Genomic DNA, 26,258 nt, shown 5'->3' with positions numbered 1-26,258 from the left:
GTCTGAACTGCATACAGTCATGAAACAAGAAGGCAAAAATGGGAAAAGAGAAAGGAACTGTCAATGACTGGACAGCTACACATATACATACACACACACACGCGCGCGCGCACACACTCACACACATACAAACAAACACACACGATGAATCACATTTTTAATTGCTGTTCTGGGTAACTTTCTTTTAGGATTAGGGTTAGCCCTAACCCTAACCCTAGCTAGTGTTAGCAAGTTATAATGTAGGCTAGTTTTTGATAAACAATAATTACAACAGTTATGAAAGACATACATACAATATTGTCTGAAGATAATACATGTATCAGCTCTTGCTGTGTAAAATAATCTTCCTGAGGTGTGACACTTCTGATATAGTCTGTGTGGTCCACAGTTTATTTATTCCTGACAGCCACAGTTGATAAGAATCAAAGGTTCCCATTGGATTCCATAGAAAATGAATGTGGGTCATTTTTGACTCACTAATGGAAACTCAGGGTAGTAATACAAAAACTACAATTTCTTAAAATGTATAAAAGGTCAGTCAAAAATGTGAATGGAATTATATCAAAAACATCCCTTTTGAGGAATACCTGGAAGATGAAATATCACATTTTCATTACAAAGATATTCTAAGAAAACCACCTCACCGGGTCATTTTTGACCCACTTATGCATCTAAGGGTTAACGTTCTAGTCCAGCGGAAACTCCAGCCATTGAGGATCGTTGTTCTGCATGTTTTATAGTATTCTCTCTCAAACTCACTCCATCCAAATGATTAGGATTATTTTCAAGCTCCAGCAGAACTTGTTGATGAGCTAATGGTTTAAACCAAGTGTGTTGGGAAAAGAAAACTGGAAAACATGTCTCAGGACACCAGCACTTGTCGACCCCTGGTCTAACCGGTCTGTTCATCAATAAAGACAAAAACAAAGCTGCTCCTTTCAACTCCCAATTGCCTGCAGAAAAATAAACATACTAAAAATCTAAAATGAATATAAAGTGTCTGGAATGGGACTTGAACCCGCGCAGTGGAATAAACGACGACTTGCCAGTGCATTATCTACTACGCTATTCAGTGCCAGTTTCACTTGAGCAAAAGTACCGTAATATCCTTGGACCCAAACAAAATAAGAAAAAAAAAAAATATATATATATATATATATATATATATATATATATATATATATATATATATATATATATATATATATAAGGACGAGAACTCACAATGTTCATAAATTCCAAAATGTAGGGGTAGTAAATATGTGCCTCTTAAGTTTCGGTGACAACTGATTATGATTTACAGCGATGTTTATGAATTGCATGCCAAACCACAGTGCATTTTTTGATTTTCCATTGAAATCTGTTTATTGAAGGTGTCATAAGTAAACAATTGAGCAAAATGTCAAAGCAACTGCATTGAGGGAATCCCGCATAAACCAAACTAAACCATGTTTGTTAACTCCGAAAAAGAATTTAATACTGAAAGTAACACATGACAAATGTCTTCTCAATATGAGAAATCGCTATATTTTGCATTGAGTACATCTGGTGACTTGTACTTGGCAAAAACGTACTAATTCGTGAGATATGGCGGGTATAAAAAGAATTAAATATCTTATTACGGACTAATGGCCAATCCATTTATCCTCCAATAAACACATACGCCTATTTACAAGAACAGCACAAAAGGGGAAAATAGAGCAACGTAATAGGCAAACACTTCATTAATTTGGCTCATATCAACTCATACTACAAAACAATTACATGCAGTATGGGAGTTACAAAGGAGTGCTGAAGTTTTAAGTGACAATGTGAATTGGTTTCATCTCATTTGCACGTGCTTCGACATTTGCCCACCTGGAATTGTTGCTTGTCCATCAAAAAAAAACAAAAAGAAAAAAAAAACAGGTTTGTGACTACAGTAAACTTAGTTGACCCCTGAGTTTCTAATGCAAAACTAGTGTATGAAATACCTCCTTACAGTGTTTCTTAGTGCAAGCTAGCAATATGCTTATATTAAACAGAGGTATATTAGATAGCACCCAAGATTCCTCACAATGTTACTCTGCTGGCCACAAACACAACAAGCAGGATTGGCAGGTGGCGTTTTGATCTGTATCCTCGTGAAGAGCAGCAGTTCAAATGCTTGAATTTGTATTACATCTATAAACGTGTTTTTCATAGAAAATATAAATATCCCTGAAAGAAACGGATTCACAGCATTTTTCAAGGAAACCAGTGCTGCTACCATGACATCAAGTGTCTTATAACAGTCTGCAGTTGTCAACCCTCTTCAGCTTTCAATCACTGTCGTGATAGAGGACAGTCCGCTTGCCCTGGTTCCGGGTGTTAATGCGGCTCTTTTCCCGTGATTTGCTGTAAGACTCGTCACTGTCCTCTTCCTTGAAGACGCCTTGCGGTCGTCGCCGCCTTAATTGGCGACCGGACTCGGTCCTTTCGCTGCGCCTGACCCGCCTCCGACTCCTCCTCCTCTTTGGACTGCTGTGGGACCCTGAGCTGGCATAAGAGTTTTCACTGGCTCTGGACGAAATCTTGCTTTCAGAGTTTGAACTGTGATCACTGCTGCAGCTTTCCTTCCGCGTTCGGTGTATGGGACGCTTCTCGTTCTTGCCTCTCGGTGAGCGGCCTACATCACTTTCTTCCTCGCTGGAACTCAACTGGGAAGAGGCAACTTCTTCCTTGCTTTGTTCCCGTTTCAAACGCTTGCCATTCTTCTTGTTGTTGGCCACTGACTCGTTCTCTTCATCTTCAGATCCTGAGGTGTAAATTCGTTTTCTCTTGGAAGACATTTGAATCCTGCTTTCGTTCCGAGAGGTTTTCTTTGACTCGCTTGTATTACAACAATCTTCCTTTGGAACTGAGCTTGCTTTGTTCCTGCTTTTTATTTTGCTCTGGCTCGCAGAGTCTTCCTCAGAATCAGAGCTGTCACTGATGTATCTCTTTTTAGGCAGCACTCTGAGGTTAAGCCGCTTGTTGCACGCATTGTCCGACTCATCGGATTCTTCGTCCGATGAACCAGTGGAGCGTTTCCTCCTTGACGTCTTGGGTTTAATTTCCTGCTCAGAACTCTCAAAAGCTGAAGTGTCATCCCGAGGTCGTTTCGACTTCACGTTGTTCCTTGCAGTCTTCCTGGTTTTAGTCTCAAAAACATCACCTGAGCGATTGCCTTCAGCTTCACTCCGTTCATCATTTTTCATTCTTTTCTTGTGAATTTTTTTTGGTGTATGACAGAGCACCGTGGAATCACTGGCATCTGGTTTATGAGGCGAGGCAGATTTTTGATGATCTTGGCTTTTACTCTTTTTTGAGTCCTTGAGGGGAAACTGTTCCTTGTTTTTTCCATTTTGGTGTGGCCGTTGTTGAAGACAGTCCTCTTCGTCTGAGCTTACAGGAAGTTGCCGTCGGGTGGTCCTTCGTTTAGTGTTCGCTTCCTCCCCCTCCTCACTGGTGATGCTACCCTTCCGGACTGAGCTTCTACTTAGCTTCTGACACGTAGCTGCCAGACTATCATTTTGCTCTGTCGCCCCAGAACTGTCTTCTGCAGCGTCGTCCTTGTGCTCAGAGCTGATGTCCAACCTGTGTTTTTGTTTTGGGCCGTGTCCATTCATGGAAGTCAAAGTTCCTGCAAGTTTAAGTATGATTTGAGCAAACACAACTTTTTTTTTTTAAATATGGAGGTCAATAAACACACCATTGCCCTTTGTGTTGGTTGATGTTCTTGTATGTCCGTTCTGCTTATTGTGAGAGGAGCTTGAAGAGCTGCTGCCTTTGTCATTTTCCTCATCCTGGGATTCTTCAGACAAGTCCTTTGAAGTTGCAGACACTAGAGCACAAGAAATATGGGTACAACATAGCATTAACAAGCTTTGTAAAACATTAATATCACCAGAATAGTATAACAAAGTAAGTACAGAGGTGGGAAAGTGGTTAAGTGGATAGCACTTGGCTGTTGTATTGACAGGTTTACCCCTGGGGGAAATTTTGACCCAACTCAGGACTATTTGATGTGTGGTATCAAAGGGAAAGCTTATTTAAAACACACACACACACACACACACACACACACACACACACAAGGAGGCCAACATTTTGCTACTATTGCATTTTTACAATTCTTGTACATAAAGTCCTCCCCCACACACACACACAATGTATATATGTATGGATAGGGCTGGTGCTACTGAACATTTTGCAGAGTTGAAAGTTAATATATATTTATATTTGACAATGTTATGACCCTTTCAAAATCACCCCAGGCGAATGAAAAATCCCCAGACACCCAGGGGTTAAACTGATCTGTACATTCTTTGGCGAAGATGTGAGAATGTTCCAAAAAAAAAAAAAAATACCCACCCCGTTGCTCTCCGTCTGATTCAGAGCTGCTCTGCAGCACTGTAGTGCGTTTGCTGGTCCGAGAAGTGTTGCGGAGGCGACTCCTTATTGGCTGTTCGTCGTCATCGTCCTCCTCCTTCTTATTATCGTCATCATCATCATCATTCTCCTCCTCCTCTGACGCTTCCAGAAGTTTTATCCTGTTGACAGCTGCCCTAGCCGTTTTCCTCTTAAGTAATCTGCGGATAGTTATTTCTTCCTCTTCTTCTCCATCAGAACCCCGGGATAAGGCTCTGTCAGTGTCCCGGAGGTAACGCCTGTCCCTACGAGAGGACCGGCTGGCGTGACCGTTCATCTCCGCTCTGCTCTCTGCATACACAATAATGGACAACCATTATGCTTGGTTGGATGATTAAAGGATGGGTTATTAACTTTTACCTGTTTTTTTTCTGTCAGAAGCAGCAGTGTTTCTGGTCAGCCGTGTGCTCCTGCTCTTTGCTGCTCTACTATGATATGGACGACTTGAAGAAGGAGAAGATGTTTCTTCATTCTCTCTCCCTTCTCCTTCACTGTCAAATGGCTCCTCTTCCTTAACCTCCTTCTCCTCACTGTCACTTTCAATAACTAGTAAAGAACATTTCCCATTATTTGCAAAGCAATAAATACTAATTTGGTGAATTAATACACCCCCACTGATTTTCCAACTTGACGTATAACTAACATTTTTTACGCTGCTTAGATGAGCTGCCTCTTGTAACTCTTGCTTTCTGTTTTCGTTGATGGTGTTTGGCCAAACCTGGATGTGTCTCCATCTCTGACTCGCTGAGTTCACTGTCGGACTCTGAACAAAAAAAGTCTCAGAAATTCCTTACAATGACATAGACACAACATAAATATGGTCTTTACAGATTACATTTTAGCTATGAAATAACTCCCACGAATGAATTGGGAGGAAAAAGGGAACCGTCTAAATCACCAATGTGCCACAATATCCAAAACACACTTAGCAAGAACAGTGTGCTAAGTACAGCAAAGTAACTGGCCTGCTTGCCAATCTACAATATGATGGAACTACATTTCTTTTATACCTGCTGTTGATGAGGCAACATTAGATGCAGTGTCATCTTCAGAGAAGCTGTGACCGTTGCTGCTTCTTCGGGTTCTCCTTGCCCGCTCAGGAACCGTAGCTTTGGCTGAGGTAGATTTGGTCCCAGACACGGGCTCCACTTTTTTCCGAGCTTTGACAGATTCCCTCTTTTGACTGAAGATAGAAAGAGACAACTCTTCAAACGTTGATTCATAAATAATGTTGATACAATTGAGGACTGTAGTGATGAACTGTGACCATTGGATGGCAGTGTTGCCATGCATACTACACATATATTACATACTTATAATCGTAAGGAATGGAAATTAATCTTTTATGTAATACAACCCATGTTTAAATAAACATAGCACAAAAATATTTGTTGGCCTTGAAAGATGAGTGAGAATGCTAAAAATCATCTGGCACTCTGGGGGTTGCCTTTTCCGATAACGCTTGGTGCTGAAAGAGTTAAAATAAAGACTAGTCAAATGTGTCAGCTACAATTTCACTAAAAAACAAAGCCCCCAAAAAACTGAGAATTCTCATCATTGTCACACAACTAAAGTAAAGTATTAGAGATAAAGTAAAGATGAGGATTCTAATACATGGCACTGAAAGAGTTGAGGGATTTAGTTATACTGAGAGCAACGTCGGTATGAGATAGCAATATAAGTATTAAATGAATACTAAAAGAGTATCGCTTAAAACTAATCATCATCTTTGGACAGATAGTTAGTTCCTTCTAAAAATATTCAATGTGAAGGCAAGGCAACTAATGCTTAAATTGATGTAAAGCAATTATTTGAATGATAATTACAATGATTAAAATAATTATTAACTAAGGAATAAATTCTTTGTAGAACTGATTCAGCTCTTGTATTGGATATGATAGTGGTATGCAAGTGTAGTAAAATGAAGCGTCCACCTGAAAAAGGGATTGCAATTTGAAATTACGACTTGAAATTAGGGTGTGCTACTTAAGTCCCTGAGCTGCTTCTTTTCAAATAACAAAGTATTGATATTCCCACATCAATGGCATTTCATTGTGTTAACTCATCGCTACAAGATAGACGCAAAACTGGGAAAACAAGCACACCTTATGTTGGTGGACGGATCATGCAAAGTTTTTTTTTTGAACCGCTGGCTGCGGCGAAGCCTGGCACTGCTCTTCACTGCTGTTTTGTAATCTGATATGATTGTTCGAATTTGCTCCTCAAAGAAGGCAGAGAGTCGTAAGGTCATGCTGTATATCTAGAAAGGGGGGAAAAAAAACAAGTCTGGCAAGCAACCTCCATACAAAATGCAAAATATAAATGGATATCTTGATGTCACTTCAACAAAATTCCAAGCGTGTACAACTTTCCTTCCTACCTTGGACCGTTTATTAGGCGTGTAAGCTTTAGCATTTGCAAATATTAACCGCGTGTCTTTGCAAAGCTCTATAGGATTTTCATAGCGTTCCTCCCCTAAGGTCCTTTTGACTGTGCCAAAGTCCATTGGTGTGTCAATGATATCATGGTAGTCCTGCCAGGAAAGAAAAAGGTTTGAGAATTCAACCACATTATTGATTTTAATCAAGGATGCAGAGTTTAACTCACAGGATAGTTCTGAGGATCCACAGGTTGTCTGAACGGCTCTGAGTCCTCACACTCAAATATGTAATTGAGCAGATTTTTGCACTGCTCCTTCCAAGCATCTCTGTCTGGTAGCACCTCTACTGAGTGCTGCAAATAGTGAAGAAACTGTCTCAAGCTGTCCATCTTTTTCACCATTCATATTTTTAAGGAATATATAACTTTCATATTTTTCAACTTCGATTATGATGTATACCTGACGCAGCCTGTGCCCTGAGGAAGTTCCTGGTACCTCTGTATCTGCTTCCTGTGAGAAAAACTATGAGTGAAAAAAGTAAATTCTTGCCTTCCATTTTATTTATTTATTTTTAATAAATACTGTACATACAATTCTCAACATGAGCTACCTGCAACAATGTTTGTCCATTTAAAAAAAGCTTGAATTTACGTTATTGCAACAAAATAATCTCTGTGTGGGCCATTAATTGCAAATTCAATTCATAATCACACTGTACACACACACAAAACGTTTTTTAAACAGTTGCGAAAATGAGCACTCAGAAAATGTAGCTAAGGTAAATGTTACAGTAAGAACTTAGAATTCATTTCAACAAATGAGTCAAGATATTTTGATTCAGAAAATGTTCAGAAAACATTATTGGCATTGCTGAAAAATAATCATTTAAGTTTTCAAAGAGCGCATATTCCTTTGCAAATATTATGAGGTATTCAAAGAATGCGAACATATACCAGTAAAAAGACAAATGTGTGAAAAGTCAAAAGGTATTTTATGTACCTCATCATCCTCGTCCATTTCTTCAACAACACTATAAATCTCCATGATGTCTGTGCAGCTCGATTTACTGCGGAAAGACAGGCAGAAGTCAATCTAAATTTGCAAACTGTGATTTGTTGGAAATTCATTGTTTAACAACCTACTTGACAAATTTCTGCAGGACATTGGTAATTATTTTTGCAGAGTGGGCAATCTTGCTTCTTGGCTCGTTAAAAGTGCGGGCGTTGTGTGCAATGTATCTGACATCCCAAATTACTGCTGAGAGGCGTCTGGAGACCAGCGCAAGAGTGTCAGTGCAGTGTCTCATACAGCCATTAAAATCAATCTGAACCAAGGCAAATGGAAATGATTATATAAGACATGTCTATTATCAGGACTGACCTGTAGAATTTATTCATGAGTCGAAATCTAATAGTGTCCAGATCAGTTGGGTAAGCAATCACAGTACAGTAGGTGGGATATTGGATCAGGTCTACTGGGCCAGAGAAAGGAGCAGCTATCTCTGAGATTGATAAAACCAGGAGAGAATTAGTTTAGTGATTTCAACTTACCTACTTTGACAATCATGTAACATTAATATGTACGGAACAGCATTTGTGCCAATAAAGTTATGTCACATAATTGAGTAGGTGCCATGACGTTTTAGATAAGAGAAAAGATTTAAGGGCATCAAGTACACACCAACAGTCATGAGCTGGCCAATGCCTGCAACGATCCGCTCACACTCTTGGTCCCGGTTTCTCTCCCCCCACTCTCCTTTCAGAGGCTTGTACATCAGCTCACTCATCTCTTCTGCCGTAACAGGGATGCTGCCTCCTTCGGTCTCTGGAAGCTCAGCTGAAAAGCAGAGACACAATGAAATATGGTCTTTAGCCTAAAACTGAAACTGGGTCCCAAACAAACAACGCAAAACATAACCGATGGATTCATGAAATTTTGAGGATGTAGGCTTGAATCTGCATTGCAGAGTGCACACAGACAGTGCACTTAATGTGGGACCAACACTGAGACAAATATTACTGCAGTACACATATTTACTTAAATCTTAAATGATTAAACCTTATGCACTGTACATTAAAGTGAACAGTTCCTCCTTTGAAGTCCCACGGCGCTGCGGTCATATTAGCAGCAGCCTGGACGTTGAATTAAAGTCTAATCTGTACATCAAATATGATAACAACGGAGAGTTTACACTTGAAATACCATTTTATTTTAGTAGAAGTCTTGGTAAGAGATTTCCGACGATCTGGTGAATGTCTGCTCCATTGTCTCTCTGCCTCGACAATGTGTGTGCCTACCGCCTCGACAATATGTGTGCCTTTGCGGGGACGTGCTGGGTAACTCATGAAACGAACCCAGCACATGTTGTTGTAAACAAGCAGGAGGCAGACACACAATGGAGCCGACGTTCACCAGACCGTTGGAATTCTCTTACCTAGACTTATTTTTATAATAAAATGGTATTTCAAGTGTTAACTCTCCAATGTTGTTTGATCATATACAGATTAGACTTTAATTCAATGCCCGGGCCGGTGCTAATATGACCGCAGCTGCGTGAGACTTCAAAGGGAAGGCCTAACTGTTCACTTAATGTACAGTGTATAAAGGTTAATCATTTAAGATTTAAGTAAATATGTGTATTGCAGTCGTTCCACGTCCGACGATGGCCAGTGGCAAGTGCACTTAAAGTTACCTTCTCTGTCTGGCATGCAAAAAAGCGTCACAGCAAGTCTCTTCGGAATACAGTACAGTATATTTGCCTATCTGGCACATTTCTCTGCAATATAATCCCCCCCCCCCCCCCCCCCCAAAAAAAAAAAAAAAAAATCTGCGATGCACTGAGAGCGACATAGGCGAAGACATACATACGTACACATATCCATCGGAATACCGAAATACTGTGGTAGAACAATGCTGTATGTGTGGCCAACCATTACCATCATCTGGAATTGGTTCCATATCCCAAGGGCTCAGCTTTTCATTTTCCCCATTGTCCCATCTAAACAAACAAGAAACGATTTAACGATCCTAAGTTTGTGACCAAAGCATACTGATTTTATTAGCCATGAAAAATACTGTTTTGCTACCCACCTGACTTTAAAGCACTGGAAGAGACTATCTGAGTATTCTGGTTGGTATGGCTCCTGACAAACGATGATGCCAAACCACCAGGCATCATCTATCACTGAGCGGAATCGATCACCTGCAAAAAGGCCAGACTATGTCCATGTCTACAATGCCTAGCAAATCTTGTATTTCAAAATGATCTTTCAATACTATCTTTCACGCATGCCACCCATAACTATAATTATCGTTTGCCGGAAATACCAAAAGAATAGAAACTGCCGCACATTGTAGTTTTATGCATGCTATCTTGACATATCCTGCAGAGCCAACCCACCTGGTTGCCAATTTCTGCGGAGTGCCTCATCATAGCTTTGCCTCAGCACCAGGAAATCTATTACATCAGGCATATCATGATATCTGTGAATATAAATTGTTTGTAATTATTAAAACACAAGCAAACAAACCAATGTGGTTTCGTAGGTTGCCTTAGTTTCTTATGTTCCTCCTCTGCCGAGCTACCCTCATGCCAGGCAAAAGTGACTTACTTAACAGAGAAGGACTTGTCAGTGATTTTGCCAGTGCCATGGTCGATCAGAGTCAGTTTCAAGCAGCACAGTGTCGGAGGGCACACTTCATATTTGATTCCAGTAATCTTGACAAACTCTTGGTCCTGAAAAAGAAGCAGCAAGGGTTTTTTTTTCTCCAAGACTGTAACAGAAATCGTCGATTAACAGTATTTTTCTTCTGTCAAAAATAAACCAGGTACATTTAAACAAATATACTCAACTGCATTACAGTTTTCCTTGTCCATTTGACTTACCCGCAGCTCCATTTTCTTCCAGGGTTGCTTGTCAAAGTTAATGGGGTACAAATCATTTCGCCTTACAGCCTCAACATAAGCCTCGTGGCCTTGTCTGAAGTAAATCACCTGAAAGAGAATAAAAATTCGCAGGCATGGATTACGGTTTTAATTATTATCAAATATTGCCAGAGGAAAACAATGTTACGAGGAGATATGGGCATCTATAATTCAAGGAAATACTCACACAAACAAAGCATTACACAACACATTTATCAAAGATCATTCATGAGGTTGAGTTTACTTTTTAAAAACACACCTCATCACCCATCTGGGGAACAAAAGGAGATTTCCTTGGAATGACATCAGTAATCCACAACGAGGGTCGAAACTCATTTGACACTTCTCTGTTGATAGATGGTCTGACTTTCGGCCGCTGGTTAGGAGACAATATATAAACCGGTAAAATTACAAGAACTGGATGTAGGATGTCAAATACAGATTTTCCCCACAAATTAAAGTGTACCTGCAGTGTCTCTCATGTATTTGCCAAAACAGAAACTGTTCACTCAAAATTACAGTTAAAAGAGGGCGCCATTTTGGGAATGGAAGTGACGTCAAGTTGTTAACAGCGCCATTCCTTGCCCCACTGAGTGATATGCCATATCGTTATCATTGCTAAAATGGGAGTATTCTGGCGAATGTAAAGAAGAATTGGGGCAACACGAATATATATGAGCCATAAAGGGCCTCTGATTCAGAATCCAGGAATGAAAATGGCAAGACTGATTTGTCAAGACAAAGAAAATGCAGCATTGCATTGGGATGGCAAAGATGGAGGTTGCTGCTTTGATCAATTGCCAGAGACTGATAATTGACTGGTTTTATTTGATTTTTTTGTCATCATCACCAACATGCAGTGGAAATTATCAAAGAAAATGAACTAAAATGCTTAAATTTAACGGCTCATTTTCCAGCATATGCCACCAATAACATCAGTGGTTTGATGAACAAGTGTTTGCCTCTCTCTGTCGGCTGTCGAACATAGGTTTTTCAACAGCACAGAAAACAGATCTTTGTTGAAATGTAATCCCTGCTATTTTGCTGGTTAAAGCTGGTATTCTGCGCTTTAATGGGGTTCTACTCCCCTTTTTCTTCAATATATAATAGTGCTAAACCGAGGTCATCAAGGCATGTGGCATCTTTTCCGTCGCCTTTTCTTAATTTGGCTTTTCATCATGTATTAATGCTTTCACTCCTAATCCTGTATAAAAACATGTTTTGAAAAACATACACTAAGTCCCTTTCATTTGATACACGCGGTATACTGTGAAGAATGGTAAGGAAAACGAGAATATTGAGAAAAACCGACAACAAAATGTTTTATAAAGCAAACGCCCAATAAGTAATCAAGAGGGTCTACGAGGAGATAACCGACGAAAAGTCTAAAACAATAGTCGCCCAGGCAACAACAGCCTCCTCGGAGGAACAGAGTCAGTCCATGTCATCTCGCTCAAGAGAAAGACGCTTATGATAATGAAAAGGATGACAAAGGTGATACGGATCCAGATTCAAACGATTATTGAGAACCATCTATTTTTCCCAAGCTATACTTTAAGGCAGCTCCATAGACGCAGTAAAGTGGTCTACTACAAACGCAGTGCTTCACAACTGCTTCACAACTCACTCTGGGTGACTTGTTCTTTGATTTCTTGGCCTTCTCTTTTCCTTTTCTTTCTGTTTTTTCCTCCTCATCACTCTGCTGTTGTTGTGGCTGCTCTTTCTCTTCCTCTTCGTTGTCCTCTTCCTCCTCTTCTGAACTGCTGAGCTGGCGTTGAACTCGTTTACGTGAAGACAAAGGTGTCAGTGGCTGCAGATTGATGCCAGCATCAGCTGTCCAATCCGAATACTCACTGGATGAGTGACTGCACAATAACAAGTTGTATTAAAGAATCTAGGCAAAATTTAAATGATTGTACTTGCTTAGGAAAACACACTCAGGATATTTGTGAAATGCGAGGAAATGTTAATACCTTGGGCTGTCACTATTCCACTCCTCATCATTAGATGAGTCCAGCTCACTGCCGTCTAAGTCATTGTCCTGGGGAAAAAACACAGCACGCAATTTACTATAAAATAAACAAACTGACTGCAGCTAAATGACATTGTCAAACAAGTTACAAGAGAGTGGTGAATGTGATACCTCGGTGTGGCCATCAGAGCTTGCGGTTTCCTCCCCTTCCTCACATGACAGATCGATGAATTCCAAAGAATCAGCTCGGCTTTGTGCTCGCTTTGCAGGAGGCGGCTCCTCATCAGAATCATCCTGACAGAATACAGATAAGGAAAGGTTTGTAAACATTTTAAATAATTAATTATTGAGAATGATGGAGTGAACAATTTCCTTGTATCACTGTAAAACAAACACATTTATTTTAGCAAGAGGAAATGTATTGTTCAACTAAAAATGCTTATTAACATCCTCTGCAGCATAACATTCGAAATAAAAATTCAAAGAATCAGAATATAAAGTTCTGTTTTGCCATCTATGATTTCTGATGTTTTAAGATTTTTGAAACTATCATGAGAGACACTTGATACAGGTATAGTATCAAAGTCCTCATTTTGGTCTCAACAATTGATGCCTGGGGCTAGGGGCCAAGAATCAATCAATCTTGGTATTTAACTCATTTACTGTATGTGCACATTAGAATACTTTGAGAAGATTTGGTAAAGACTACCATTTCACAATAGCTCACAGCTCAAGACGGTTTTCAGTCTTATCCTAGTCTCGGACTGAGATTTTATAGAGACTGTTAGGTTTGTACAGAAAAAAAAATAGAAACAATAATGAGAGAGCACATTTAAAGTTTTGGCAAATTCATCTTTGAAATGTCCACTGCAATCAAAACCTTGGAAACTTTCAGGAAGTGTTAAATGACAATTGGAGATTGTAAGAACCTAAAAGTGTCTCAAAAGAGTGATGCGTAGAATACAATGGTGCACAAATCTGACAAGTTCAAAACAAGAATCATCTATGTCTCAACCTACTCGACAGCTGCTGTACATTATGCGCCTCTTCTTCATGTTGTACAAGGACACCTCTTCATCTCCTTTGGCAACCCTGATATCAACCTGGTCCCTGGAAGACAATGACATGAGTATCAATGCAGTCTATGTAGACAAATGATCTGCTATATTCTAATTTAATTTTAAATTCAATTTCAAATGATAGATAATACATGGTGTTAGCTTAAAAATTTACATGGTGAGGATATTTTAATGTTGCCAAGTTGAAATACAGTACTCATTTTTGAGACAAACGTGTTTAAAGATTTTTGGCAAGTTCATCTTTTAAACGTCCAAAGCAAACGTAAACTTAGAAAAAAGAGATTGACCCTAAACGTTCGATTAGGGTTAAATCACGGCAGAGTAAATTCCAAAAGCAGGTAAGGACATGATTTGAGATTTTAACACTTTAAAATCTGAGGATGTTTAACATCTCAACAGATTAAATTGAGAAAAACTTTTTTTGGTCTCAATCACAAATTTTCCATTAAACTTACAATTCATTCCTGAGGTATCATCTGCCAAGGTTTGCTTGTTTGAATGTTGCTACGAGTGTATATGGTATTTATTTAATATTGAATTGTTTCAAGGGAAATTTAAGATTTTTATGACAATTAAAATATGATTTGCAATTTGCCGTGGCCAAGTGGTGACCAGAAAGTTTAGTCATCTATATTATATTTTAAATGCATGTGTCCACATCAAGAAAATAATGCTTTAATGACATAGTAACAGTTTTGGTTATTTTCTCAAACTAATAGTAACACACCAATATTGCAGAACTTACAAGCCTCTACAAATATGCTGCACAGAGAGACTGGATTTGCAATAGTACATTTTGCTTTGTCCTGTCCAAAGTATGCAACGCACGCTTATTCACTGCCGTCCAATTCAGAGCCTTTTGATAATTTCATGACTCACAAGCTGTGTTTAAAGCTGTGTTTAATTTCTATCTAAAATGGGGTACCAATGCCATCCGCTGGTGATTGTGAACCAGTGATCTTGTTTTCCAAGATATAAATTTACATTAGCTGCTTCAAAAAAAAAACCTCCACCTATTCCGATGAATAACATACAATAAAATTTAATTCATCATTATCGCTAATATCATTGAAAGTGTCTAGTCAAAGTCCCTTATTTTTTTTACTGAGCGTGTCCCAAAAAAGTAAAACCTGTTCCAGTTCAAACACTATGTTCAGTTCTCAGCAGTCTAAAGAATTCTGTTAACCTGTAGCTGCTCAGTGGCAGTTCTGGAACCACCACCCGATGTCTCCAGGCCTGTAGATCCCTCTCAGTGGCTATCTGACTACGAGGTGCATTCTGGTGCATCTGCCTGACACCTTCCACCTGTCCGCTCCGACGCAAACCCACAGTAGGAGGAGACTGCACTTCAGCACGATCATTTACTGACACTGCATTAGAGAGAAAATACCTTGAGAGGGAATTCATGTAAACAAACAAAATCAGGATTTAAATATTCAATAACCTAAAATAATCATACCTCTACGTGGGGTGCTTAGGGCTGGTGGCATTACTGCTCCCTGGGACTCAGCTTGTACAGCTGCGGGACCACCCTCTGAGCCAGCTTGGTTCTGACGCTGCTGTTGCTGCTGAAGGTTTCGAATGGCCTCATCGAGTAAACTGCTGCCGCGTCTGATCGTAACCTCCTCAACCTCTGCAGTTTGCTGGCTAATCACTTGCTCAACCACTTCTCCGTCACCTGAACAAGAGATCGCGGCAGAACATCAGGATAGTGAAGGTTTAAATTAGCGCATTCACACTATTAGTTTTTTTTTTTTTTTCTCACTGGTAGCAACATATCCCAGCTGAGGAACCAAGTGTTCTGCTGCAGCGTTCTCCCGCCCTGGAACGAGTCGCTGATACCTGAAGTCCACAGGAATTTAAATTTCAAAAAAAGTGCCCTTGATTATTATCATTTTGTGAAGTAAAAACATAAGTGTACATTGGCACAATATTGATGGCATAAAAGTGTCAATCTACCTTGGGGGATGGGGGTTTCCATCCACATCCACCAGAAAAGGTGGGGGCATTAGATGTGGGGCTTGTTGTGTCTGTTCATCAAGTACAAAGCCATTGGCATCTCGAATCAAAGGTCTATAGTCTGTGTGGAAGAAAACCTGGTCTGGAAGCTGTATGAGGACCAAGCATCATAGCGATTAGTTAAACAAATATTGGAATTAGGTACTTCACGTTTGCAAAGGTTTTAATCTCTAATAGGCATTTCTACAGACTAATATTTTTAAAAAAAATCTTGCCTTTTCATAAGGTTTTGAGCTACCAAAGCCAAAGATAAGTAGATGGCCATGGGAGTCTGTGCAGGCAAAACGTTGACCATCGGGAGTAAATTTGCAATCGAAAACTGCGCCATAACCTTGGCCCTCAATCTGGATTGGAGGGGGAGACACACAAAAACAACTATGAGACTGCAACGTCAGAGGCCAAAATTCCTATGAATGCATTAATAAATAAAACAAAAAAAAAAGATTGAAAAACTGACAAAGAATGAAAATTTCCTTAATTAATATAATTTGATCAAAATTTTGGCACATACCATGTTGAAGTAGTGCTGGGTGCTTGTCCCTCGCACCAAGTCCCATATGAAGACATTTCCATCATGGCCTGCTGAAAGAATAATCCTGGCGTCAAAAGGATGCGGCTCCAGGACAAACACTTCCGCCTCATGACCCTGGAAACAAGGTTCATATTAGGTAGCTTTTTTAATGCTTACCTTGAATGTTACAATTTTAATAATGGTAATTAAGTGCAACATGCTGTGCAGGATTACTTTGAGGACATGTAGCAGCTGTCCTGTGTAGGAATTCCACACTTTGATCAGATAGTTATTAACAGAGGTGATAACAGTATTGTCATGGCGATCCCATGCGACCATGGTAACTTTGGGCTTGAAGTAGCTGTCCTCATCACTCATTGGCTCAGCACTGGGGGAGGGGAATATTCCATCATGCTTTCATTTTAATGAAACAAGACAATTCAGCAAAACATTTTTCGAGTTGTGTCTCAGATTAAAACAAGTTAAAACAAATTATGTCATGTCTTATAAAAATACCATGCGCACCCAGAAAGAGTGGTGGACATGTTGAGCAAGATGCTTCGCCACTGCTGGCGCTGATGGAGCTTCCAGATCCTTGCAGTGCCATCTCTGCTTCCACTCACAAACCTGTTAAGTTATAGCAACTTCAAACTTGTCACTTTTTGATTTAATTAAATACTAACGTCCATAAGGAGTGGGCAAGATTTTCAAAATAAAGTCATTTGTTAATTGCGTACCTTTCACCTGAGTGGCAAAATTGGATGCTATCAACTTTGTCCTAAACAGAACAGCAATACATGAGTTAGGCAAATTCTGCATTTGTGAAGTCAAAGCTAGTATTTGCATAAAACTTAAGGCAAGTTAACTTACTGTGTGCTCATGGAGCTCTGACATCTTTTCTGGACTTCCACTTCCCATATAATATATTCTGATGACATCGTCAGTGCTTCCTGTGGCTAAAAAAATTCCACCTGCAAAGATGTTAAAAGAGCACAACATGATCTCACCTTGAAAAAAGATACAGTACAAATTTACTAAAAACACACATAGTGATACATGTTGGGATTACCCGGACTGAATGAGGAGCACACAGTTTGAACTCCAGGCCTCAGACGCTCAATAAACTTGTGTGGACGATCACTAAAAGGAAACATATTTAGTCAAAATTCAGGTTCATTTAGTGGTCTTAATAGATGCTATAAAATCAAATTAATTCACAAAGATCTGACCTTCAGCAATGCCTGCTTTCAAACAAATATTGCAGTTTGATATGAGGACCTACATATGGACAGGTTGTTTTATATATTTTTAGAAAGCATACCGTGCATATTGTTTGGCTAAGCTGCCATTTACAGTAAAGGTCCATAGTATATTGCACTGTCAATTTTAATTACTGTGAAAACTAGCCCAAAATAAACAATGCTCCCTCTGCATTAATGCGCCAGCTATTCATTTAAGCTTTTCCATTACGAGTGACCAAAGGGAACATAAGGAAAAATCAGTTTAAAGCTGCACTCACCTGAAATTGATGTTGTTGACATCCCACTGCCAGAAGCATACTGTAGCATCAGTACCAGTAGACAACATGTAACGTTTGGAGCCCTTGGCAAATGGTGAAAACTAAAAGAACAGCAGCCAAATATTAATTAAATAGCATAAAACTAGTATATGCTGTATATAGAGTATATACTGCCAGATGTCACAAAATGTGCAGAGGGGAACAACAGAACTACAACAGTAGTATTTACAGTGGATAAATAAAGTATTCACGCATAATGGAGAGGAAAAAAAAATTACAGCCACATGCCAAAGCAGAGGGCCCCAATCGCTGGTTCGCGGCCCGGTAAACAGTCCCTGAATTAACTGGTGACATGGGCCACACCCGAAATAATGAACTATTTCTGTTTTATGTATTATCAGAGTCAGAAAGCGATTGTAATTTGAAAAACCTTTTATTTTGAAAACTGGCTGGATTCTCTTAAGATTCGTTTTGGTCACTTGATCGCCAACATTTCAATTACAAATACCAGTAAATGAATGAGAAACAAATGTCTTTGGGAAGGAGGAAAGTTTGGGGAAAAAAAAAGAACGCTTTTAACATGCAAATCCAGGAATCTCACTTGAAATAATGACGTCTCATGGTAAGGACTTTGAGCGCTACTTCGTCCACAAAGGACCCACAAAATCAGAAGAAATGGAATCTCTACCTGTTTGTTACCGAACGAGATGAGTTTGCAAATACAGATAGCTTCAAAAATATTTTTGATCACATCGCATCTGTGCAGAGAGAAACAAGCTGAGGGCTGCCATTAGTGTGCACTCTATATTCCTCCCCCCAAAACCTAAGGCAATACTAAGGCAAAGCCCGCCCGGACACCCTGTGGAGGAAACTCATTTCGGCCACTTTTATCCAGGATCTTGTTCTTTTGGTTACGACCAATAGCTCAAGACCATAAGAGAGGGGAGGAAAATAGATCAACCGGTAAATAGAGAGATTTGCCTTTCGGCTCAGCTCTTTCACAACAGAGTGGTACAGAGTAAGCATCTGCCTGTCAATCTCCCGTTCCATCCTACCCTCACTTGCGAACAAGACCCCAAGATACTTAAACTCCTCTGCTTGAGGCAAGACTTGATTCCTGTCCCAAAGAGAGCACCCACGCTTTTCAGACTGAGGACCATGGTTTCAAATTTGAGGGTGCTGATCTGAGGGGTGGGTGGACTTTGCTTTTCACAGGGGATTTTTGGTCCAGATTGACCATGAAAAACAAGGGAAAACTACAATGATTTGCAAATCATGTTCAACCACTATTTGACTGCATACACTGCAAGGTAAGATATTTTATGCTCAAAATGGTATTGTTGTTAGCAAATAATCATTACCTTAGAATTTTTTTCCCAAAAACCTGAGACAAGGTCATTTTTTATGACTGTTCCTCCCCACTGCCAAAAAGTTGATGCACCTCTGGTCTAAACCAACAAATGCGCTGAATTTTGATTGATTGTCCAATCAAAATCAGGATATGGAGATTAGCAAGTCCTCCATGCCTTTTATTGGATTTTACACACATGGGTCTCAAAACATGACTTCAAAAAAGCAAATGTCAGTGCTCATTTTATATCAAAAACTACATTTTTTTTTTATTGCCAATATGGAGTACAGTAACAAGAAAAAACAACTTTTCTTAAAATATTTCAACATATGGCACTTGAAAATATTAAAAGGGTCTGAATAATTTCTGCACCCACTCTCTGTGTGAAACACAGTTTAAAAGCTCAGTGGTAGCTAATTATTGTCATTTTGTAAATGAGGTCTGGACTTACCTGTAGAGAGGTAATAGAACCACTGTGTCCCTGCAGCACAGCCACAGGCGCACAGGTACGAAGGCACCACACACGAATGGTTTTGTCACAGCTTCCCGCAGCAATTAGAGTATTTTCATAACTGACGGCCAAGTCTGTGATTTCAGCTGAGTGTCCTCGCAACGTCGAATGAAGCCGCCCATCAAAAGAAGACCAAATTTTCACCAAACAGTCATCTGAGCCCTGACAAAAAAGACCGCAAGACTCAAATTATAAGATGCACGCTGACTTTGAGTGGTTTTCATATTATTTAATGACAGTGAAGCAAATCACTGAATTTGATTCACATCTAAAATACACCATGAGAAATGTTACAATTGATGCTAGGCAAATATATTACGGTTTCTGCTTACTGTGAAGATCCTGAGACCAGTGCGATCAAATGCAATACAATACACAGCAGATAAATGCCCCAAGATCCGCCGATGTAGACGCATGCGCCCATAGTTGCTGACAGGGTTGATTGAGCTGTAGCGCTGTGCTCCAGTCAGTTCTCTTCCTCGACAGACGCTCACTGTTAGCAACAAGAAACATGTTTCAAAAGAGGGCTGCAAACAAGGTCTCCACAACGTTATACAAATACTGTTACATGTTTTTATGATATCAAACTGAGCTAAATCACTTCAAAACCATAAAAACAATCAAACAGGAAAACATATCTTCAAAACGAGACTTAAAAATAACGTACTGTACACCCTCCTAACAAAGAATTTTTTTTTCCTTTTGAAATACATTTATGGTCGAGTCTTACAGGTTATGGCCATGTGGTATAATGTGGAATTCTTTGGAAATAACGAAAAAAATAGTTTAAGTTATGTGGAAAGATAATTTATTTTAAAGTTGCATGAAAAAGTAATTCCCCTTTCTGGTGTCTGTGTTTTTTGCATATTTATCATTCACAAAGATTTCATTTAATCAAAACAATATTAATATCACACAGACATCTATAAAAAGCAGTTCCTAAACCACAGAACTCTTGATTACATGGCAAATGACTAGCACCTGAAGTACAGTGATCCATCGCTACTTCGTGCCTCGCGAAGGGAGCTAAATTGCGGAGAGACGTGCTGTGATTGTTTCCGGCATGCCAGACAGACGAGGTAACTATAAATGCACTTGCCACAGAAGTGGAACAACTGCAGTACACATATTTACTTAAACCTTAATTATTAAACCTTATACAGTAATTTAACAGTTACCCCTTTACATCCTTTGAAGTCTAGCGGCAGCCGTGGTCATATTAGCGGCATACAGAAGTCGAATTAAAGTCAAATCTGTACATAATCAAACATGATAGCAATCAGAGTTTACACTTGAAATACCATTTTATTATACAGGAAATCTAGGTCAGAGATTGCCAACGGTCAAGTGAACGTCTTTAGTCCTCTGCCTTTTTAATCATGGGGGAGTTCTGGTCCCAATTAACCGTAAAAAATTAGGAATCACTGTAATTATCTTTAAAGGAATCACCTGCAAAAATGTTGAATGGGAATGAAGTGAATGGAAATCAAAGAATTTTGGATGTCTGTCTCATTGTGAATAAATGGGGAAATTTTGTTGAAAAATATAAAATTGTTGGGTGGCATGTTGTCCTTCTGGTTAGAGCACCCGCCTCACATGCAGAGGTCGCTTCTGGCTCCGGCAGTTCTGTGTGGAGTTTGCGTATTCTCTGCATGGGATTTCTCTGGGCACGCCTATTTGCTCCAACATTCCAAAAACATGCATGGTAGTAAAGTGGACACTCAAAATTGTCCTTAAATGTGATGATGAGTGTGAATGGTTGTTTGACTTTATGGCAACCAGTTCTGAGTGTACTCAGGCTACTAGGAGCTGGGATAGGTTCCAGCTCACTTGCAACCCTCCTGACGATAAGCGATCGATGATTGATGATGGATGGATGGATGGATGGATGGATGGATGGATGGATGGATGGATGGATGGATGGATGGATGGATGGATGGATGGATGGATGGATGGATGGATAGACAGTTATGAAATTGTGGGAGTAGTAAATATGCCAAAAACAAAAGCACCCCGGTTGCGTGAATTTTTGGAGTAAGTTCAATTTGGAACAGTGAAAAACGATGTGGTATGTGGGAGTTGAAACAGGATAGTGAGGAGAATAATATTAATAATAATACTGATAATACTGGTGATAACAATAAAAGAAAAGAACACTCCATCCACGTTTCACTACATTAGGTAGGAGAAATCAGTATTTGTGAATATTAGGTTATTGTCTTAGATCACTTAGGAACAAGTGTAATCAGATGGAAGTTTCTGTGGTATACGAGAGCAGCATTTTGGGGGGAGAAGCTTCACAACCTTTGGCTGGCTGGCAGGCAATGAACTTGATAAAAATGTGCAATCCATGGCAAAATATAAGCGAATCACACAGGGTACAATTTGTCAAGACTGCATACACCACTGAAGTACAAAAATAATATAACTAAAACACACAATAACGAGTGGCCCCTTTGCCAGCACATCACTTGGGAAGATTTAGGTGAGTATTGAGTGAAAGTAGGCCTACCTATATGTTGAAGTTTCTTGCTTTTTATAGGCCACTCGGGTGGTCTGCCCCTCTGAAGGGCTGCGTACGATGAACTTTTACAACGCATACCATCACATTCTGGAAACATAAAATACAGATATTCATGTGGTCATGTGCTGATATGTCTTCAAAACACTGCTATAGTCATAAATATAATTTAATAACCAGACCTATGATTATATTTAAAACATACTGTTGGTTGTTAAGAACACATTTATATGCAAGTTTTTTAAATTTATAGTAATTTATTCATTTTTAACGAAAAACGGTGTAAACCTTACATAGTATCACTTTAAAAGGGGCAGATTATGAGTTGACAAATATAACTGAAGAAAATGTTCTCAAAAGTCATACGATTAAAAAAAAAAAAACAAAAAACGGAATTGCAAGGAAGAACAGACCAAAACATTAAAACAAATACAGTAACAGTCATAAGACTATCTAAATAAATAAATAATTATTAAATAAATATTACAAAACTGTCACAAGTATCCCAATCACGAGTGTAAAAACTATTTTTAAAAAAAGAGATGCGATAAACTAGTGCTAGATTCTTTAGTTTCATACTTCAAAGCAGCAAATAAGCACTAGAAAATTGAGTTGTGTTACTCTGGACAGACATGCCACAGGACAACAAATGGCTATTGTACCTTTAGAGATCCTAAGCATCGACTGCTTTCCAGAGCCCAGGAGCGAATGCACACCAGGGACACAAGATGGCACCTCTTTGTCAAGAATAGGTCCGATCTGCTTGCAAATTTGGAGCAAATGGTCTGGTGAAACATGTCTGTTGGCCGCAACCTGTAAAAATGGCGAAAGACAACTTGACATTGTGCAAACTCAATAACTTCAGTTGCAGCAAGATGGCAAATTTGTCAAAGGAATCTTTTTGTGTGCTTAAAAAACATTGGATATTTCATTTTTCTATTTTCATAGGAGCATGCACTCAAGTAGCAGACCTAATGTGTATATGTATTTTTTTTTTAAACTATGCCTCTTGAAAGTTAGATCATTGACAATATTACCACAATAATTACAGAAGAACCCAACAATGAAATCATGTTTACAGCAAGAAAATGTTCACAAAATTTCAAAAACCATGGCTTGGAGATAAACATAAAAAAAAAACAAGTTGTGTAAATTACAATCTGACTTTGAAAACAAAACCATCCACCAATGAAAGAAAAGAAAAAAAGAAATTGACAAATTTACAATAACCATTCAATTTCATACTTCCATCAATTTCTAGCATGTCTTTTACTTTGCTTCATCCATGTTTCATCTTTAATACTTTTATCCTGTCTTCAAGAGTTAAGCTTGACGTGTCCATGACCCCCGCATTATCAAAATGGCGTTATTTCGGCAACCACGCCCCTCCGCACGGTGTGTGCACGGGCCAGATTTTCCGCAACATGTACCTTCCAGAAATTATTTATGAGCGGAAATAACGGGCGACGAACTATTGCTTATGGAAGTTCACCAGTACAAACACCTTTATGATTCAGCTGAAAAGGACTAGCGTGACCTAAATACCGTAAACAACTCCTGGCGAGCACCATGTTGGAAAGAGATGAGGAGTCTGTTAAAAAACTCTTGGAAGAATTTTGATCGTTTTTGAAGTATGAAGTATGGGAGAATATCATCTGATTGCAGGGGAAAACCGCACACAGTATAAAAACACTGCAAAATGCGTGCCGGCGCGTCAAGCATAAACCAAGCTAGACTTTTGCTGCAGGCTCGTTTTCGCCGTAGGGACTTTCAATGCAAGGAAAAGGCAGAAAAAAAAACATTTCGCATTAAGCAACAGGGGGAGAAGTAAGAAAGAGGGAAAGGCTTCAATGCATGAAATTTTTTTCACACTGGGGGGTATTTTTGCACATGCAAAAGGAGTTTTACTGTATTAGAGAAATGCATTGTACTTTAGGGTGCTTCTCGTCAATTTATATATTTACATTGTACAATGTTTATATTCATAAAGTATTAACGAGATTTTGTTGGACTAAATTCTACCAAGATAATGCTCCTCAAGTGCTTTTCCGTGAGGCGTGGCTCCCAATGCAAAACCTTTACTTTTAATCGACCAATCAGAGCGCTGGTCACAGGCAAAACAACAGCGCAGCCAAAGGATCTCAGTCTCTGATTGGCCAATAAAGCGGCCTCGCCAAGAAACCAAACTACCCACCCTGTCTGCAGCACAACTATCGTGGCTAAATTATAATTAAAACCTTATATTACACTAACGTCTAAGGCTAACCCGTCTCCATTCACATTGATTTAAGCGTGAACGGACGAGTTGTGACCTTGTACAACATCACGGCCCAAATAAAGCCAACGGTTGATCGAAGTGATTAGAACAAAGAAAGTAAACAAGCGCTAAACGTGGAATACTGCCGCGTCACACTATTACAATAAATTTAATGATGGTCCATATTCAAAATCAACACATACCACATCTTCATATGTTCTCGGGTGCTCGTTTCCCAACCAGTCCAATCTCCGTGGTAAGAGCTGTTGAAACAGGACTCGATAAACCAGGAGTTTCGACATACTACACGAGCACATAAGACATTTCGCTTGGTTAAAAAAAGAAGAAAGTGTCACATATAACGTGAGAAATTTAATGAGTCTAAACAAGTTGCAAGTCACGACCCACCACCACGGGCGAGAATCTAAGTACACACAACGAAACAAGAACACGTACCTGATATTCCTCTAGTTCACTAACCAGGACCTGCAAGTCGGATGGAAAGGAGCAATTAATTTATGATGATTACATCTTTCAAGGCTGTGATCGCGGAGCTTAGGCAACTATATTGAAAAATAACAAACGGTTACGCATGTTAGCTCACCTCAGCCGTTCTCCGACACGGACCCGTTGTTAAGAAACGAGATATCAGATAATAGAGCTCTGAAATTAAAAGACAGCGAGGCGATTGGTGTAATTGAATTAACAGAAGGAGTATGAAAGTAAATTAAGCTATCGACTGCGGGTCCTTATGCGGCTTACCCGTCTCAAGGAGCGAAATGTTCCGATTTTTGGCCATTTGACTTGGGCGTAATATAGAGAGAATCACACTGTCGAACTAACTTTTTACCATCGGCAAAATATGACATATATTTATTTAATTTCGATCACACAGGTCTGACCCCCTCCACGGTTGCTCCCGCTTGCTATTCAGCCTGCTCGCAGTCGCCATTGGAAGGATGAGGCCTCCGCGATAGCACTTACTTCCGCCACAGAGACTCACACACAGGAAAGGCGGGGGGGAGGGGGAGGAAATCTTAACAAAAGAGCAAAAAAAACACACGTTGTCTCGTGGCTCAGCTGAATTGAACTAACATGTTCGTACACTGGGTGTACAAAAACGTATCGTAGGGTAACGTAACGTCAGTCCAGAACGTATTTCCTTTGAAATGCAATGCGACAGTCACGCAGTCTCCCCTTCTTTTTTGACCGAGGTCGCGAGTTCGACGCATGACGTCATGAGTAATAAACTAACCATTTTGAGCTGATTTTGGTTTTATTGTCCCTTCACATCTTTGTTTTGGAAAGACGCTAAGATTTTTATTTGCAATAGAACTGGACAATCCATAACAATTATTCCAAGAGATATCATCACAAAATTTGAATGTAACAATAAGTATTTGAGTTATATGACTAACTTTATTTTAATAATTGGTAAATTTCACATTCACAAAGCCACATTTTCTAAGACCTTTACTAATTTTAAATGACTTTTAATTGACTTTGACGTGCACATTGATACGTTAAGTGTAATAGCAAACAAAAAAGTGAACATATTTTGTTATCATATTAGGGAATTATTTAATTCAACCCCCGACCAGGTTTAATTTCTTTTCACTTTTTTTAAATCTTTTATATTGTTTCTGTAAATTGTCCATTATTATTGTACTATGTAGCTGACTCTGTATTGTATTTTATATAGTTCAATAAAAAAAGGAGCTGATTTTGCTTGCGTTATTACGCGTTGGCATCCCAATTTTTTTTGAATGTGTAAAATGAGTG

General features: G+C 39.3%; 1 protein-coding gene across 2 annotated transcripts; it reads right to left on the bottom strand.

Annotated features, from left to right (window-relative positions):
- Window positions 1-1,219: 1,219 nt before the first annotated feature.
- Window positions 1,220-25,420, bottom strand: brwd1 (bromodomain and WD repeat domain containing 1). 2 transcript variants are annotated; one of them, XM_088427376.1, is made up of 44 exons: window positions 25,239-25,420; window positions 25,081-25,139; window positions 24,933-24,962; window positions 24,680-24,739; window positions 22,882-23,032; window positions 22,211-22,309; window positions 20,031-20,191; window positions 19,639-19,860; window positions 17,837-17,937; window positions 17,387-17,457; window positions 17,188-17,288; window positions 17,055-17,095; window positions 16,843-16,944; window positions 16,552-16,705; window positions 16,318-16,452; window positions 16,022-16,150; window positions 15,747-15,895; window positions 15,553-15,629; window positions 15,247-15,465; window positions 14,974-15,157; window positions 13,728-13,818; window positions 12,880-13,002; window positions 12,710-12,777; window positions 12,364-12,601; window positions 10,996-11,112; window positions 10,698-10,805; window positions 10,423-10,547; window positions 10,212-10,294; window positions 9,902-10,013; window positions 9,748-9,809; window positions 8,492-8,647; window positions 8,192-8,312; window positions 7,954-8,079; window positions 7,811-7,877; window positions 7,271-7,333; window positions 7,039-7,164; window positions 6,812-6,964; window positions 6,537-6,691; window positions 5,442-5,614; window positions 5,075-5,194; window positions 4,792-4,977; window positions 4,375-4,722; window positions 3,713-3,844; window positions 1,220-3,643 (listed from the first exon to the last, which is right to left on the bottom strand). In XM_088427376.1, the coding sequence occupies exons 1-44, from the start codon at window positions 25,273-25,275 to the stop codon at window positions 2,301-2,303; spliced, it is 6,678 nt and encodes a 2,225-aa protein (XP_088283502.1). In that variant the 5' UTR covers window positions 25,276-25,420; the 3' UTR covers window positions 1,220-2,300. The 2 variants fall into 2 exon arrangements, with proteins under 2 accessions (XP_088283502.1, XP_088283503.1); XM_088427377.1 differs by having other exon boundaries at window positions 7,271-7,321.
- Window positions 25,421-26,258: the final 838 nt, after the last annotated feature.

The sequence above is a fragment of the Hippichthys cyanospilos genome, chromosome 11 (genome assembly GCF_059441005.1).
Source record: "Hippichthys cyanospilos isolate Australia breed blue-spotted pipefish chromosome 11, RoL_Hcya_1.0, whole genome shotgun sequence".
NCBI lineage: Eukaryota > Metazoa > Chordata > Actinopteri > Syngnathiformes > Syngnathidae > Hippichthys > Hippichthys cyanospilos.
Note: the sequence above shows the minus strand (reverse complement) of the source record. Positions and strands in the feature narration are given on the sequence as shown.

What these genes read in the sequence shown, in the direction of transcription:
- brwd1 (XM_088427376.1), bottom strand. Translation starts at nt 25,275, where the DNA reads ATGGCCAAAAATCGGAACATTTCGCTCCTTGAGACGG. An exon ending in GTGAACTAGAGGAATATCAG is followed by an intron (nt 24,740 to 24,932) that starts GTACGTGTTCTT and finishes CTGTTTCAACAG; the next exon opens with CTCTTACCACGGAGATTGGA. An exon ending in CGCCTAATAAACGGTCCAAG is followed by an intron (nt 6,692 to 6,811) that starts GTAGGAAGGAAA and finishes CCCCCTTTCTAG; the next exon opens with ATATACAGCATGACCTTACG.